Source organism: Platalea leucorodia (assembly GCF_965183815.1).
Source record: "Platalea leucorodia genome assembly, chromosome: W".
NCBI lineage: Eukaryota > Metazoa > Chordata > Aves > Pelecaniformes > Threskiornithidae > Platalea > Platalea leucorodia.
Window position 1 is genome coordinate 11,159,929 of NC_138859.1, and position 18,963 is coordinate 11,178,891.

The window sequence follows — 18,963 nt, forward strand, 5'->3', positions numbered from 1 at the left end:
AAGGATAAGCATTAGCATTCTCAGAATGCATTAGTTTCCCATCCCAAAGACCTACTGAATTCTACCCTGAATCTACAAATCCATTAAAGAACAGTACTTCATTAAGTCACGAACAGCTTCCCACTGGACTGTGCTATGTCTAATCTTTCACACATTGCTAGTGCAGTTCTCTTACAACCTCATGGGAGCTTAAGAGGAACCTCCTCAAAAGCAGGTTCAAGGCTCTGAACTCTACCCCCCCCCCCCCCCCCCCAAGAATATCAGAAAGAATACGAAATGTGCCAAATTAAGGTCAAAACAGAAATGAAATAGAATCAAAGGAAAACAACCTGAAAAACATAAAAGCTGTCAACTATGCTAAAGTGCAAGATATGAAACATTCTTTTTTAATGGGAACCTACAGCTTTCTGCAATTCATTACCTTCACCTAGACATGTAGAAAACACAGTTGTCACTGACCAGCTACATATTATCAGAAACAAACACTAAAATAGTCACAGCACCAGCAGATTATATTAATTTCAGCCTGTCCAACAAGTTTAATAAAGTTGGACTGATTTAATGAACTTGAATACAGGGACCCTGATTGCTACAGAGCACTACTTTTAAATACTAAAAAAAGATTAGGCCACCTGATTTTCTTAGTATGTTGGCTAGTTACATTAAGGAATACACATACAAATTTGACAGCTTTACAAAGGATTGCCATAAATGCCAAAAAGTGGTTGCCTGTATCTGTTAGAGACAGGAAAACACAGAACAGAAACTGGCTAGTTTTGAAATGCTGATACCTTGTTGTCTCCTGCTGATACAAGGAAGCATTTATGTAGATTAATAAATAGAATAGAATATTTCAGTTGGAAAGGACCTACAATGATCATCTAGTCCAACTGCCTGACCAAAAGTTAAAGCATGTTGTTAAGGGCATTGTTCAAATGCCTCTCAAACACTGACAGGCTTGGGGCATCGACTACCTCTCTAGGAGGAAGCCTGTTCCAGTGTTTGACCACCCTCTCGGGAAAGAAATGCTTCCTCATGTCCAGTCTAAACCTCCCCTGGTGCAGCTTTGAACCATTCCCACGCGTCCTATCACTGGATACCAGGCAGAAGAGCTCAGCACCTCCCTCTCCACTTCCCCTCCTCAGGAAGCTGCAGAGAGCAATGAGGTTGCCCCTCAGCCTCCTTTTCTCCAAACTAGACAAGCCCAGAGTCCTTAGCCACTCCTCATAGGACATGCCTTCCAGCCCTTTCACCAGCTTTGTTGCCCTCCTCTGGATGCATTCAAGGACCTTCACATCCTTCTTAAATTGTGGGGCCCAGAACTGCACACAGTACTCAAGGTGAGGCTGCACCAACACTGAATACAGTGGGATAATCACCTCTCTTGACTGGCTGGTTATACTGTGTTTGATGCACCCCAGGATGCAGTTTGCCCTCTTGGCTGCCAGGGCACACTGCTGACTCATATTGAGCCTGCTGTCAACCTCCCAGTTTGGTATCATCAGCAAACTTGCTAACGGTGCATTCATCTCCGGCATCCAGATCATTGATAAAAAAACATTAAATAGAACTGGCCCTAGAATTGAGCCCTGAGGAACACCGCTGGTGACTGGTCACCAGCCAGATGCAGCCCCATTCACTACAACCCTTTGAGCTCTGCCTTACTGTTGTTGCCTTACTACCAGTCAATCAGATTGTACTTGGGGCCAATGTAAATCAAGTAGATTAATGAAAAACAACATGCAAGTAAAAATATATGCACAGATGAAATCTTGACCTTTTCTTTCATGGCTTGGTATTTCATATTCTTTGTCTACATAAAACTGTAAACAAATAAATTCCCCAAATGTCATGTATCATACTGCAATAAAATTGATAATTTACTAACTTTGTTTTATTTGCTCATTAAGGCAACAATGCCAAATGTAAAATTAAAGATTAAATAGACTATAAAGAAACAAGAAAGGAGAGCATAGCTAAAATAGTATGACTATTTCAAAAATGCTCTGCAACTACACATGTCATGTTATTAGAAAGAAAATATTACAGTGAATTATATCACTGAGGGAAACTTTAACTTCCCAGATATAAACTGGAAAATAAATTCTATTAATAATGGTAGGAACCAGATACAATAGCAAACAGCATTCTTCAAAGAGCAACTGAACCAACATGATGCAATTATTATTTTAGGCTTGCTTTTGGTAAACGGCAGCAACATTATAAAAGCGCCAATCATTGCTTGGACTGAGCAATCAGAAGTTGATTCAGTTTAAATTAGACAGAAGGATAAACAAATGTAAGTCTGTAAGTAAGGTTACATATATACTGCAATTATCGCATGTGGCCATGGGTAGGCTGTTGCTAATGCCTGAACTGACTAGTTCAAACTGTTTCAGATATTACACTCAATTTTCTGCAGGGCAGTGTAGAATGGTAGACTTATCTAAACAAGCCTGGATTAAGGATAAGGTCCACGTTCAGCAGCAGTATTGCCTTAAGATATTCCTCTTCTTTCTTGTTCCTCCCTCTGCTGCTCATTTCTGTCCCTGTACACCATTCCATCAATGACAGCAGCATAACTACTGGTAGGGTCATACTTTGAAAAGAGTCAGGGCAGCATACAGGTGAAAAAAATGAAGCAGACAAAAAAAAAAATGGAGGAGGGGGGCAACTTTTTTTTCAGCTTATCAGTTCCATCATCTATTTGATGTGACTTCAAAACAGTTGTACTGGCATAAACGAAGGATCAAAAGAGTGCCAATAGCCACCTAAGCCTGCACTACTGCTAGAAAATACATATTAAATGCATGGGTTTAGTCTAGCAAAAGAGTCTCAAGATGATTGCTGTCATTAAGCATACCAGTTAAATGCCCCAAAGTGAAAATAGATATTGATGCTAAGAGGCAATACTGACATAAGAACAAATTAGAATAAATTGGTCAGGAAAACATGTAAGCTAGAAATTTAAGAGACATTTGTAACTATCAGGGTAGTGAGATTCTGAAACAGCTGCCCCATAAGGATTATGGAAGTAAAACCACCTCAATTTATTTTTTAACATGAAGCTTGACCAGTTTACAAAATGGATCATATTACTTGGTTACCTAAGGTAGCACAGGACTAGACTTGACCACCCCAACTGTCCCTTCCAGTCCCTATGTTCCTATGAGGTCCTTCAAAATTAAAGCACCTTTATTTACCTTGTATTTTTACTGTGAATAACTGGCCTCTGCTAGCAACTTGCACTGGCCTTTTTTTTTGGTGAGGCCTATGGCATCTAATAACATCAGTAGAATATTATGCATTTGTGTACTGCTTCATCCATCTATGAGAAGTTCAGAAGGAATGGCACAGAAGGTTTGGACTTTCAGCTACAACAAAGACTATTACAGAAGCAGCTGTTTTCACAAATTATGGTATTAATCTGCCAATCCCAAAAGCAGTAACAATGCTAATTTCCTACCAAAAGCAGTGTAAGTTGAATAATAATTTAAAAGCTTAGTAGCTACTTCTACAAGAGGATTTTTAAGAAGAAATCAAAGCTTTAAGTTATAGACTGCAATCATTGCTATTTTTGCTAGAATGCCAGGTAATTTATTTTACCAACAAATCTATAATTTGATTACTTGCTGCTTCTGGAAAATATAAATTTGATTTTACAAATGAGAAGGACCTTTATAATACTCTTACAGCAATACAGTGGCCAACATAACTGCTGCAAAGACAAAGAAAGCAACTGAATTTATAGACTGGTTTTTAACTTGTGCAGTAAATATTTTAAACATATTAAACATTTATGTAAGTCTGGTTTTGTTTAAAAACATTTTCCATGACTAGAACATGCCAAGCAGCCCTTTGTAATAGCACACTATTAAAATAAAACAAAAAAGCCACAATCTATGAAGCAGAAGCAGCAAAGGGTAGTACCAACTTTAAAAAATACAAACACAAAAACCTGCAAGCTTGTCCACATTAGCTCCTACAATAATGATAATCACTTTCTAATACGGTCAAGATTTAAGTCTGCTATCTCATTTAATTCTGATTACATATGGATAGCTATGATTCCATCCAAGACTTTTTAATGGTATTTTTAGTTTTCAAATTAGCCTTCCCCTAAACAGCATTAGTTACAATGACAAGTACAATTTTACAGAATAATAAAATGTATTTACAAATGTATTTCTGGGAAATATATATACACATAGGTTCATTGTACTTGCCCATAGATCTGACAGTTCCACGTAGCCACACAAAATTCAGAGTATATCAGCTTCATGTAGGATGGAAAACTATATTCTCTGCTGACAAGAGGTCTGGGATAACAGCTTCAGGGGTAAAGTGGGAGCCAAGACAGAAGATTTTAAAAGGGAGGGAGAGAGAGCCACATTCAGATGACTTAGTCATCTTCTAGTTTTTAAATACTCTAAGGGCAAATAAATACAAAGATGCTTTTCTTGCTACACCTTATGTACACTTTGGGGGGCATTCCTATGGAAATAAATAAGAGCAGATTTGCAAATCACAAACACAATGAACTTATTTTTTTAAGCAGTAATTTCCTGTATGAAGCTTTGTAAAAGCTGCTAATTGAAAAATAAGAGCAGCAAGATAATTTTTGTCTATCTTTTGAAATAGTAGATCTTAGTTAAACAACACTTCCTAGTCTTACAGGCTGCAGGAGAACCTGCTGCATGCTGGAAGCCAGCATTGTGTATGTGAAGACCATATTCATCAGGTAACTGCAATCAACATTCACAAGGCCTCAACACTTAGACTCCACCTAGCGGCCTTGTTAAAAAAAAAAAAAAAAAGACACTTCCCATTAAGGCAATATAAAAATTGACAGTTTCCCTCAGGACAAATTATCTAACACTTGAATAATATGCCATATGTTGGCATTTCCCTGAAAGTAAGACTCAAATGCTACCAAACATGTATAAATGATAGCAGGCAGGCATGGTTTAAGTAAAGCTTTGTAACAGCCAAGCCTCATATTCAGTGGAACATAAGATTTTTTTTTTTCTTTAAATGAAGAAGTTAAAAAGCATTTCAGAAACAAACCACAGTGAGTATTCAGCAGCATCTAATATAACGTAAGATATACTGCAGTGGGTCTGTGTTCTCAGGATGGATTTTAACACAGAAATTTAATAGGCTACAATCTTTGTACTATTTAGATAACCTTAATTCTTGCTTGAATTTTAAATGTATCTCCATATTGTTTCAGTTTTGACTCACAGTTTCAGACAAGAAGTAATTGTGTATTTTGTAGTAAAGCAAGGACAAAAATCATGCAAAGTAAGCAGAGGACTGAGTAACCCAAGACAAAACCAAGAATAAGTTCCAAAAAAAAAAAAAAAAAAAAAAAAAAAAAAAAAGAGAGAGAGAGAGAGGTCCAAAACAGAACAAAGTATAGTTACATAGTTCAAAGTTAATCACAGGGCAATGCTATTTCAATTGAGCTAAAGGAATGAGACCACAGCCCCAAAATACAAGTCATCACTTTTTCCTGCTGGACAAACACATTTGAAGTCCTCGTTACACTTCGCTTCTCAGTCCTTTCACCCGTTTGGCTCTTGACAGTGTCTGGAACAGCGAATACATGCCTTGAATTCTTGGGCCATTTTCCTTTGAAAAGTACTTGGCTCTGTGTCAGGACTGCGTTTGGCACAGACAGATCTCACTATAGCACTTTTTAAAGTTAGAGGTCACTATTTGGCATTCAAGATCACTTTCTTTTGTGAAATAATTATTTGGGCACACTCAAATGATGACTGACAAAAAAAATATCAGAATTAACAAACTGCAGTGATCATTTCCAGATGTACTTAAAACAAGCTATGAAAAAATAAAATATTTAAACCAATACCCGATACTTTATTATTACTTAAGAAGGAGTTATCTTTAGTTTCCAAATGCAAATTGCAAACAAAGATAGACCTTTTAATTTTTTTTTTTCCCTAAAGAAAAAGCCTTCCATCCTTCAAACACTTCCTTTCCTTTTTTGGTTTGAAAAATCTGTAGGACAAACAAGGACAGTCAACATAAAACATGAAAAACAGTGAAAATTACTATAGAAAAAGAATGTAAATGTATATTGGGAAGAAAAAAAAATAGTTGTGCACTTTATTTGACAACAGTAAATTGATCAGTTCATTTACAACAGCAGAAGCTTTACGAAAAGAAAAGATTCTGAATCTTATTTTCTAACTGCTAGTACCCTTCAATCCTAATTCGACCTGAACAAAGACTGTGAAATGAGACAAAAATAGTATGTTTTATGCAGTAAGCACATAACTGTGTCACATCCCACCTGGGGAGGAAGGGGGAAGAGTGACTAAGATTCACAAATCCTCTCAGTGGGGATTAAGGTGGGCCAACACTCAAGGTCCGTACACAAACACCAGCTTTAATAGAAAGCTTCTATAGAGACAAATATTGAGTACAAATATTCGATACCCACCAACCCTCTCACGGTTATATCCACCCCAGCTATGCTGTTTTATGGAAAGTCAAGGTAGGCCATACAGTACTTGACTACAATTTAACAACTTTAACAACTTAATCACCTTAGGAAAAGTGAAAGAGAGAGAGGGAAGGAAAAGAGAATCACCAGTCCTGGATCCAGCGTTGGTCCTGCCAACAGGGGTATTTAGTGAGGAAAAAAAGGAGAAGAGTGAGGAGAAGTGAAGGTTCTTATAGAGATGTTGATTCTGCGCAGGGTGCTCAGTGATAATAATTCCACAAATCATGCACGCACGAGCACCGTCATACAAACTACAGCACATTTATCAGGCTACATGATTAGTATAAACCCACCTAAATCTACACTTATTGGTTAGTGATTAACATTGCATACACTACTGGTTTACTGTATTAAAATTAGCCTCGCTTGCTATGTAAATTAGCACGCATGCTCCTTGGGTGGGGGGGGGCGCAAGTCTCTTCGGTCCTGAATTGAGTCGGTGGTCGTGATCTCCCCTCACCGCATTTACCTTTCACCTAGATTCTGCAGTTTTATCTTCTCTGGCCACCGTCCAGTCTTTGGTGCCAAGATGTTCACTTTTTTATCGGCTTGTTAGCTCTTCTTCAAGGTTAGAGCCGTTAGTTTTCCACAGTTTGTTGTCTTTTAGCTCTCTCCCAAATTCCTTTCCCAAGGCACAAGTGGTTAGTAGTTTTGCTAATTGGAAAATTACATCAGCGACCAGTCAAACCAAGAGGAGTGATACCAGGACTGTCCCCCAGGCAGTAGGAGTGGGGAGGGGGGAATAAGACGCTTCACAGACCGCGGGGGATGGGGCCGAGGCAAGGCCGCCCTGTCTCCACAGGGCTCCCTCCCTCACCCTCACTCCAGGGTACTGTCCGGTCCTGGGTCCTAGCGACCGTCGCTCTGCATTGTGGTTTAAGCACCCAGGCTGTTTGAGACATCTTGTTGTTTTGCACTAGCAGTTCTCCACAAACTGTAATTTCTCAAAAGTCCACAAGAGGTATCCATCTTCATTTTACACTCAAATTCAGCTCCATTCTCATCACCACAATGTATTTACATTGTGACCTTTCAATTATTTCCATATTCTCTATTAAATCTGGTCCTTTGCTTATGTTCTTCTGTCCTCTCAGTTTCTCCAGTGATGCTAATTTCAGGTTCTCATTTGTCTAGTTCATCTAGTGCTGCCTACAAGCCTTCTTCCACACTGGTTTTCTGGGTCCATTTAGACCTAGTATTCATTACAGAGAAAACAATTACCACCTTAAAACCAATAATATATTTGTACTCATCTCACACCTCATATAATGTTAAATAGTGACACATCTTTTTATAAGGCTATTAAAAACACATGGCCCCATCTTGCTTCACGCATACCTTGCTGAAAAGCCCCACTGCTATAGCCTTAGCCTCACTCTATTGCTTTCCCACCCATTTCTCCTGCGGTACGTCTGATACTCGGTGCAAGAATTGTAAGGCAGAGACCTCGCCTCACCAGCACTGTCCACCTGGAAGCTGTACATAACGGTGGTTATTTCAGGGAAGGCGTATTGCGGGAAACATGCCAAGAGCTAAGGAAATAAACCCCACAAAATGTAAAGTTTCCTGCCCTATTGTTTGCCTGGCCGCTCGGAGCACTCCCCGCACACCTGCAGCCCACCGCCCGGCCCGGCCTGTCCCTCCGGCAAGCGGGCATTTCTTTCCTCAGAACCGTTCGAAAGCTCCCCCCTCAGCCCGGCCGCACAAGGGTCAACCAGACCCCACCGCCGCGCCAGGACACCTGGCCACAGTCCAGACCCATCTCCCTAAGGGACTAAGATCTCCCTGTCAGCCGCGGGCGGCTCAAGACTCTCACACCTTCCAGACAAACAGCTCCCGCACCAGAGACCACCCACCGCGGCCAACCATGAGGCACCTCCTTCCCTTCTACGCCTACCTGCAAGCTGCACCTGCGCACAGGGCCAACATAAGGAGGACGACGCGAAGGGAGGCGGGGTCGGAGGAGAAAGGAGCAGATTCATTCCAGCTGCTGTGGGCATAGCCCACCGACCCGCGTATCCGCCTCCTCACGCTCTTCCCGCTGCTACCGATCGAGCGCGTGCCCGCTGCGAGCACGCGCAGCCACTGCACGTGCCCTCCCCCCTCCCGCTTTCTTCCTCCTGCTGTGGCGGCGCGCGCGCTCGCTCTCGCGCCCCTTTTCTCTCCTCTCTGTCAGCGGCGCTGACAGGGACTGGGACGGTGTTTGTCGCGGGGTTTGTTGCATCTCGCACGGTAAGGGCGATGTCCTGTCTCTGTAGGGAGCCTCGCCCCGCTCTGCGGGCGTGGGGAGGTTGCGCGTCTTCTCCCCGGAGCCCCTCGTCCCCGGAGCTCGGGGATGGCGGGGCAGATCGGGCCCCGTCCGGGTGCTCGCTGGGCCCGAGGCGGCGGGAGGGGCCGGGCGGCGCGACCGCTGTCCTCGCGGTGCCGAGAGGTCCCGCGGGCGGCGGGGCAGACCTGCTCTCTGGGCCTGAGCGAGAGGCCCCGCGCCCGGGCCTGCCGCGGGACCGGGAGGTGGACGTCGGGGGGGTGGGGGTGGGGTGGCGGGTGGATCGTGACCTGTGGGGGCCCGCCTGAGCCAGCGGGGCCCCTTGCTGCCCGTCTGGTTGGGCCTCTCGGCGAGGAGTGGGGCACGGCGGCGGCCGCTTCCTCGATCCTTCTGTGCGGGGAGCCCAAATACGGCGGGTACTGCCGCTGTGCACCTCCGGCAGCCTCCTCGCGGTGGCGGTTGCTCGGCGTGGGTTTAGCTGCACATCGGTTTGCTCGGGGGTTGCAGAGGGAAAATAACTTAGCGAGGGTTGGCCCTGGTCTTGCTATTCATTTTATGGTCTTTTTTAACCTGCTTCCTCCGATGACTGGATAAGGTTGTGCCCTTTTAAATCGAAACGGTTTAAGGAAAAATAACTCAGAAAATTGGAATAAAATTTTCCTCAAAGTTATGTAACTCCCAGCTGATGCTGAATGCAAATCAGACTGAGTTAGTAGTGTCACTAATCACAACTGTGCATTGAGGTCACAGTGTTCCAGTTTTTTGTCCAAAGTGAATATAAACCATTCAGCAGCGCAACGTCAGAAAACAGAATAGCTTTTATTAAAGCGTGTTTCATTATGTCATTATGTTTATCAATGCAGATTTTTAAACGATTATTTCTTAAGCATGTGTTCCTGCTTCAAAGTGCATGTGTCTTAGAAATAAAATCCAAACTATGTCCCTCAGGAAAAAAAGTTGCTAAACTGTTCTCGATTAACTCTCCCACAGGAATGAATCTGAGGAAATCTGTGCTCTTTTGCTGATAGTTAAATTAAATGATTACAGGAGTTCTCTATAATCCATACAATTTAATGACTTGTTTCAAGGCATCGTGTTGTTGGGCTTTCTGGTGAAGGATAAGTTTTTGTGTATTGTGTGTACTTCTTACTGAGGTCAGTGGGAGGTTGGAAAATACTCAAGGAATTCACGGATGGGCCCAAAGCATGTGTCCTGTCATATTCTAAAGCTTTTCTTCATTTTTTTTTTTTAAATAAGAGATCCTATTCTTTTTAGGACATAGGAGAAACTTCTCAATTTTAAAATGTCATCAGTCAAACGCTTGGTTTATGCAGTCATTCATTTCTTGAGAGAGCAGAGTCAGATGGATACTTTCACTCCAGATGAACAAGAAAGCTTGGAAGGTAAGTAATAAAGGTGCTAATGTATGGGTGGGTATTATACATATATATGTTAAATTGCTTGATATATATTATCATAGAAAGTAACTGGAGTGACCTAACTGAAACTGCCACCACATGTCTGTGAATAAGATCACGATCTTAATATTTCTGAGATTATTAATTTTAAAACATCTCTCATTTAAAAAATGTTCTAAAGTTATGAAATTTGTACTACCTTAATTTTGAGCAACAGGTACTTTGAATCACATCAAGTTAGGCAGTGCCATAATGCAGACTATGGGATGATTTGTGTATGTGTCCCACAACTTTTTGCCAGCTGGTTCTTTTTCACTTCTATGTTTGGTTTCTTTCTGCATTTTGTATGTGATGGTAGCTGTGCTGGCCATGGAAGAAGTAAAACAATTACCATATATCGATTTTGGTATATGGGAAGAACTCCTGTTTCATACTTGCAAGAATTCCATGTAATTTATGAGGGAAGGCTAAGAGATCGTAAGAATATGGAAAATAAAATAAATGTTTTGCATCGCTTTTTCACTTGAATAGTGATTCCAAAGAGCACATGGTAGTGAATATTTTCAGTATGGTGTAGTTTCTATTAACAGAAGACATAGCTACAGAAAGATGGGCTTCTGTGTGTATTATTCTGTTGACAGACATTCATTAAGTTTTTGTAACTTCATAGTATCTATCTTTCTCCTTCATATTGCTCTCATTCCTTTTCCCTAATTCCTGGAGACTTCATGGGAGGTGGTATCACAATGTGGAATTAAGCAAGAGAAGAACAAAGAGAGTCTTAATTCTGCAATGAGCTTTTCATAGAATCTATTTAAAAGACACTTGCACTGTTTCAAGCAGTCTTTGGTTGTATGACTCGACCAGAGGAGGAATTTGGAGGTAAGAGGGGGAAGTCTAGGACCAGCAGTGCAATAAACAACATCCAGGCAGTTGATCATTGAGTTACCTGAAATCTGAGGTGTGATGAGTGGACTTTCCACAGGTGCAAAGCAAGTCCTGCTTCTCAGAGGCATAAACTTAAAAAGATAAAGCTGGAATGTTCTTCCTTCCGGTGTCTATTGGTTTTACAGTGCAGTTGCTCACTAATGTAAGCAAGAAAGAAACATTTGTACTATCATATTCAAAGGATATTTCCAAAAGAATAAAAACCAAAAGATTTGGTTTTACATCAGAATCTGGAGCATTTTGTAGATTTGAAAAGTGGTAGTCATCTATGAATTTAACCTGTATCAGGTTATGATAGTGTTCGGCTGATGAGAGAAAGCAATGTTTTTGGAAATCATATAATGAGAAATGAAGATGTTCCTTTTGTTTTTATAATAAAACTGATAAACATTGGGTTGTGACTATGAAGGTTTACCTGATTACATGTCTTAGAGCAGCCTTAGCCAATGTCTATATGAAGGTATTGTTAAGGGAGCAGCAACCGCCCGAGCATTCACACACCATTCAGGGAGTTGCACACACACCACCAGAGACTTTAACTGCTAGGACCAGAGTCCCTTCGCAGCAGGCAGCTCCACTGAGCTGACCGGTGCCCCTTTTTGACTCCTCGCTCACTCACACACTCACCCTCGGGTGCTTTCTCTCCCCTCAGGCTCAACCCTAGGTTTCCCTGAAGCAGAGTCTCCGACATGACGTACGCCAGGCGAATTTATTGAGTGGTACAGTGGTGAAGAGCAGCTCCAGCTGGGTGCCTCCAGAGAGGGACCCCGAACAAAGAAATCCCTGGGCAATTATACCCTTACAGTCTAAGTTCCCCTCTCCTCATGCGACGGTTCGATCCAATAGTAATATTTGGGTCTGGGGTCTTCTTGTTCCTCATTGGATCCTTTCCCTGTCTCCAGGCAGGACATTCCTTTTCTTATCTTGAATAGTTGCAGCTTCTGCAGATGGTTTCAGCTACCTTATCTTCCTGGTTTGCACCGGTTTCAGGGCCTTCCTTCATGTAGGTAGGTAGGAGTTCAGCATACGGTCAGCATATCTAGGTGAAAGTTCACAGCTTGCAGTCTAAGGCTTCAACAGGTCTTTGGATCCTTATTTGAGCTAAAAAGTGACTTCTACAACAGTATGAACAATTTTAAGATTCTATTTTCTGAACAAAAAATATTATAAAACTTCAGTTGTGATTAAATGCTGATGTAAAAAATACCATTTTAATACAGATATGAAATCCTAATTTTAGATCTGTACCCTGCCAAAAGTATGGTACCATATGCTATGTGTTAGAGGATCAGAGGTGGGCATTCTGAATAATTGACTCAGTTGTGCAAAATATCTTTAGTGCATGTGGAATAGCAATAGCCCGAGTCCCACCCATTGAAGTGGTTAATGTTAGGTGGAGACATAAGGGATTAAAGAATTTGACTGATGTTTTTCATTGGTACCTTATGTACCTTCTTGGTGTCTATGAAAAGATAAAAAAACCTACTCTATGATTAAATGTATGTGCCAAGAAGTAATTTAAACAGTTCCCATTCCCCAGAAAACAACAAAAAGCTAGAACATTACAAATAAAATTTAGACTTTATCAAAATAGAAGTCTAGCATGTATTCAAACTCTATTTATATTGATGACCTGCATTCTGCATGTTTGAATTATAAAATTATGTCAATGGTAGTATAAATTTCTTCTAGGAATTTTGTACTTACTTAATGAATAAAAATGTTTTAATTTGAGAAAATAGAGTAATTGGAAGGTAGACTGGAGAAATATATTCCCAACAATCTAGGATCTAGAGCAGTGATATAGATCTCTGGTGGTTAATGCTTAACCCTATTGTATGAACTAGCAACGTCTTTCAAGTTGTATTTTAGATAGTGTGTTTAAATGGCAGTTATTTCCCTTTCCTGTTTACAGTTTTTTTCTTGTCTATAGCACCTATTTCTGTGGGATTAAAGCAGAAACTCCCTACAATGTGCACAAGGCTGTAATTTTTTTTTTTCTTTCTTACTTCTGAGATCAGTGTACTGCAATGAATTTCCCTAAGGCAGTGTTTCCAAAACTGTGGGATGCACCCCTTAAGGTGAGGGATGCATGTAATACTTGAGATGGCAGAAGGTTATGTGTAAGATGAAGCAAGATGATATCAAGTATTAAAGGGGCCTCAGCAGCCCAAATAACATTCATTATTCAGTGCATGTGTGCTGTGACGCTTTGTTGCTCGCAGCTTGTGCAAAAGATCCCAGAGCTGTGTGATACTGGGGATGCTGAGCTGGGTTCCAGCATAGCCCAAGTGCTCTTGTTACCAGGTAGTAGATGTTTGTGTGAGCCCCGGCTGTTCAGCAGGGAGGTAGGTATCTACTGGTTTGCAAGGTGGTCAGTACAAGCTTCAGCAACTGCCTAGGCCTCTGAAAGTGTGTGTGACAATGGAGGTAATAGGGAGAACGGATAGCTTTGGCCTCTGAAATCAAGACACAGGAAACAGATTAATAGCTCATGTGGTGCAGCAAGTCTTTCCCAACTTACTGATGACTTCGAGCTTGCGGCAGTTGACAGTGCCTCACTTTGATAATGGGATAGTGAGATGCTGGCAGTCGAGTCTCTTGAGACACTTTTCAGACAAAAACAAATCTTCACCCCTTTGACTTTACTGGGGTCAGGTTTTTACTTCACGTTAAAACAGGGTAGTTATTGATCTTGTCACAACTTAATACATCATCTGATTTGGAAAAGTTTCAGCTTTGGCTATGTTTATTTTTATACAGGTTTCTATTGTTGGGTTGCATGTTAAGCAGTGGTTATTATTCTAACCTACAGATTCATCCCATAGGAGCTCCTAATTTTGTTATGCCTGTGATAGATTATAAGGATTATAAATTCAATTTTTCAGTTAAAGGAGAAATGTGGGAGTTCACTGTAACAACTGATTATTTCATGGAAATGCTTACTGGCAATAATACTATACTCAGGATTATTTTGTTTAAGCATAATTTGTACCGCTGCACTTTGCAAAAATCTCATGTATGATAGAGAGTTGGTGTCACAGACTTAATGCCTTGAGAAAGATAAAGGAGGGGGTTCTATTTTAAATTTATGCAAAACTAAAAATGAGGTGAGGCATTCAGGAAAGGGAACGCCTTCAGGTGAAAATAAGTTTGAGGGAAAAAATGGTAAGTATACTGTAGGCAGTGGCTTCCTATTAAGTCATATAAGGAAAAACAAGATATATAATTCCACTGTTTTTATGATAAGCCTGGTAAGAAGTACTATTAATATATAATTCAGAATTCAGCATAATCAGTGCTCACTTTACTATAATTAAGTTTTTCTACATAGCAGGAGACAAAGGAGTTTAATCCAAATCCTTCAGCACACTTACTGAGTAATTTAGAACCTGGCAAATTGATACATTTTTAGCATTTATAGGTTATAGGAGCAAGTTGTGTGCATATTTAGCCATGTATTCAATTAGTGTTACATGTTATCAACATTAAATTTGTATCACACTTGACTTTTTCTGAATAATTTCTATTGTATGTTATCAGAGTTTTAAAAAAAAGATTACCTCTTCCAAGTTTTACTATTTATTTTACAGGTTTACTTTTTCCTTCTTTCTCCCAGCTGTGATGTAGAAAATAGGCTCCTCAAACTGGCCTTACTGTTGTTAACTTTAAGTAATTTTACTTTTCTAATTTTGGGTCGGTGTTCAGGTTCATTATAATGCAAATAAGAATTCAAATTATATTTCTTATACTAACATTGGACTGGAATTAAATTTAAATTTTAAGACTCAATTTTTACTGATAATTTGAATTCAGCTACTCCTGATTATCTCTAGTTTGGGTTAAAAAAGTCATATCTATAAAACAAAATATAACATTAAACTAATTTTTCTGTTCAAACTAGGCTTTACAAAGATTCTTCTTCAGTCTAAAACGTTTAGATGATATACTTTAATAAAAACACTGCTAGATTCTCAAAATGAAAGGGTAAATATTAATATAATTTGAGATATAATTAACAGAATACATGTATAGAGATTATATACAGTAATTGCCATTTATCTTCTTTAGTCTAAAAATATGTAAGCACATTTAAAACTTCATTTTGGTATTTGGTTCTACTTTTTTCAGAATTGCTTATTGTGAGTGTACTTGCATTATTGCAGGATTGGGAGGGCCATTTAATCCTTGCACAACAGAACATGTGAAAGGATACTGCAGATGTATTTTCTTGTAGGATAAAGGCTTGTGATTAATGAAGCGTTTTATTAATAAACAGTCTCTTCGAATGAATATATTTTGTTCCAAAAAAGATAAGAGTAATAAGTATCTTGCATTTATTCTTTACGATAAAGATGAGCCATTTTCTTCCAACTATTATGCCACACAAATATATGGCCATTTGGTTGTGGTGTTTTGGGGTGAGGTGTGTGACACATGCATAGTTGTATTATGAATTGTGGTGCTTTTGTTATATACTCATTTTTATGTAAAGAAATAAATAAATAAAAAAGACATCAAATGATTGAAAGAATTGAAATAAAATTTTTAAATTGGTTTAACAATAATGGCCGAGCTACGCGTAGATTCTGTATAGCTTATACTATTTTCTAGACAGTCAGTTCTTTGGGGATCAGGTAGCCTCTCTTTATTTTATGATGTGTTCCAAAGAGTTGCTTTTACTAGCTGAATAAGGAAGTGAATCACAGCTTTATAAATAAATTAATGAAATTACACTTCTAAGAAACTGGTGACTTTTTTTTTCTTTTTTTTTTTCTTGTAAGTTGCAATTCAGTGTCTGGAGACTGTTTTTAAGATTAACCCGGAAGATACTCATCTTGCACCTCCACAGCATTTGATAGAAATGTTCACAAATTCTTTTCACAAGGTAAGAATTTAATTTAGATTTTAGAGTTAATTTTCCAATATGTGCTAAGATTTCATATTGTATACACAACCTTAAAGTGCTGTATAGGTCAAAATGATGAGGGAACTTAAGGAAAACATGAAAAAAAGTGACATTTCCATAAAAGCTAGCAGAATGAGAATCTTTTGGGGCAGTGGGAGGAATTAATTTCAGCTAGACAAGGACAATTCCATATAGAAAATTACTAAACAGTGGATGTCTCATTCTCACTAGAAGCATTTTATCCTTCAGTTAAGCATTTTGCAATTCCCAGAGATAAAGGTCTGCAAAATGCTTGAGGTCATCTGCAGTTTTCTGATGCTTCTTACTCCCTTCTGGAAATAATTTAGTTGTTCAGTTTTAAAAACATCCCTATGAAGGTTAACCTTAAAATGGGAACTTTAAAAATGTGTACTAATAATACGTTCTATCTGGGAGTCCCCAGTAGAGGAAGCACAGGAACCACCAGGATGGCAAATAGGAGAGTCAGAAGTTAAAAAACTAAGATTGAAGAGACATGTTAACTCTCTTCCCCTTGACTTCCTTAAAATGTGTGGTGACCCATAAGGTTTCATTAGTAGTAGAAAGCAAGCTGTCTTTCTCTTCTAAGGATGTTTTAGTGATATTTTAGTTCTTTCATACTTCCTGTGCACTACAGAAAATCTGGTTGCTTGTTAATACAATGCTGCCTAGGATGAAATAACTTCTTAGTAAAATCAGGGCTTATATTTTAATGAAAAAATCTTGGTTTGTTTACATACAGAATGACATGCTGCCTCTCTCAGATTCTTTACCAGAGGATGTTGAAAAGGCTGACCAACTAAAGGATGAAGGTTTGTAATAAACATAGAAATAAACATCTTATGCTTTTATTAAGATTTTTGGGTTATCATGGATAGTGATAGTATAGCAGCTGGGCAACACACACCCTGCACAAAAACTTCAACTTACATTCTCTGGCGATTGTTATGTTGTAAGAGGGCTAAGTGATTTGCTCCGTATGGGGCTTAAGAAAATATAGTCTATTCTCTCCCTTGCTCAGGAGGTTGCTTAAAAACTAAGGGATAACACATGAAGTCCTGGGCAACATTCCTGAGTATTAGAAGCTTTAAAGAATGAACAGTTATTGTTCTGTATATTATAGATGTGTCTGTTTATCCATGGGATTTCTATACAAGTTTCTACTTTATGTTGAAAAGGTGGTGTGATGTCAAGGATTATATGCTAGTTGAATATTAAAACATCAGCTTAGGGTTAGTATTTCAAATGTGTGAAATAACTTGTGTGCTCTATAAAAATTACAGAAAAGCCAGTTGTTTGTTTTCCCTTTGACAGATGTTATTGCTGTTGATGTGAGGAAAAGCAGCTGTACCATAGAAGTCTTCACTAATGCTACCCAAGAAGGAATCCATTTTATCCCCCCCCCCAAAAAAGTAGCATGTAGCACCAATAACTGATATGAATTGGTATCAGGTGGATAGATGCTTTATAAATCACATTTTTTATGACCTGTTGGATTTTCAAATATTTGAGTTTTATAGAAAAAATAAGTAAGTTCCTAATTGCAAGACAGATGTAATACTCTCAAAAATTTCAGGATAATCATGTGGAAAAAGTTCTACTGGTTTTGAGAACAAGTTCCATGTCTGTCTTATCTTAAAACTGGTCATTTGTAGTCGTGAATGCAGTCCATTACTGGCTCTGAAAGTAAGTTTTGCTAATTGTTGAAGTTGCTCATTGGCTCTTTAATCCTGAGGATAAGAGCTCAAACAAGGTTAGGTCACAAGTGAAAGTTAGTTTGTAAGTTATAACATACCTGCCACGCATGCTAGCTTTTCATTTTGCTGTCTGTTACTGCCAGCTCATATAAAGTGAAGAATAGCTGCAGCACTCAGTATGGTTATTGGACTGTAGGGATATTCAGCACTTTCTAGGTGTGGGTATTACAGCAATGCACGTTTTAAATCATAGAATCATTTAGGTTGGAAAATATCATAAAGTCCAACCGTAAAACTAACACTGCCAAGTCCACCACTAAACCATGTGACTAAGCACTACATCTACACGGCTTTTAAATACCTCCAGGGATGGGGACTCAACCACTTCCCTGGGCAGCCTCTTCCAATGCTTGACCACCCTCTCGGTGAAGAAATTTTTCCTAATATCCAATCTAAACCTCCCCTGGCGCAGCTTGAGGCTGTTTCCTCTCGTCCTATCACTTGATACTTGGGAAAAGAGACCGACCCCCACCTCCCTACAACCTCCTTTCAGGTAGTTGTAGAGAGCAATAAGGTCTCCCCTCAGCCTCCTTTTCTCCAGACTAAACAACCCCAGTTCCCTCAGCCACTCCTCATAGGACTTGTGCTCTAGAGCCTTCACCAGCTTCGTTGCTCTTCTTTGGACATGCTCCAGCACCTCGATGTCCTTCTTGTAGTGAGGGGCCCAAAACTAAACACAGTATTCAAAGTGCAGCCTCACCAGTGCTGCGTACAGGGGGACGATTGCTTCCCTAGTCCTGCTGGCCACACTGTTTCTGATACAAGCCAGGATGCCATTGGCCTTCTTGGCCACCTGGGCACACTGCTGGCTCATGTTCAGGCGGCTGTCGACCAGCACCCCCAGGTCCTTTTCCGCCAAGCAGCTTTCCAGCCACTCTTCCCCAAGCCTGTAGCGTTGCATGGGGTGGTTGTGACCCAAGTGCAGGACCCAGCACTTAGCCTTGTTGAATCTCATACAGTTGGCCTGGGCCCATTGATCCAGCCTGTCCAGATCCCTTTGTAGAGCCTTTTTACCTTCCAGCAGATCAACACTCCCACCCAGCTTTGTGTCGTCTGCAAACTTACTGAGGGTGCACTCAATCCCCTTGTCCAGATCACTGATAAAGATATTAAAC

The 18,963-nt window shown here is 39.9% G+C and overlaps 1 protein-coding gene across 1 annotated transcript in view; it reads left to right on the forward strand.

Annotated features, from left to right (window-relative positions):
- Positions 1-10,101: 10,101 nt before the first annotated feature.
- LOC309601622 (small glutamine-rich tetratricopeptide repeat-containing protein beta) overlaps positions 10,102-18,963 on the forward strand; it is a gene marked incomplete at its 5' end in the record, with an annotated part of 28,333 nt that continues 19,471 nt past the window's right edge. The window contains 3 exons of the mRNA XM_082334764.1: positions 10,102-10,201; positions 15,949-16,052; positions 16,834-16,903. Coding sequence (XP_082190890.1) covers positions 10,102-10,201; positions 15,949-16,052; positions 16,834-16,903 — 274 coding nt within the window. The remainder of the gene's footprint in view (positions 10,202-15,948; positions 16,053-16,833; positions 16,904-18,963) is intronic.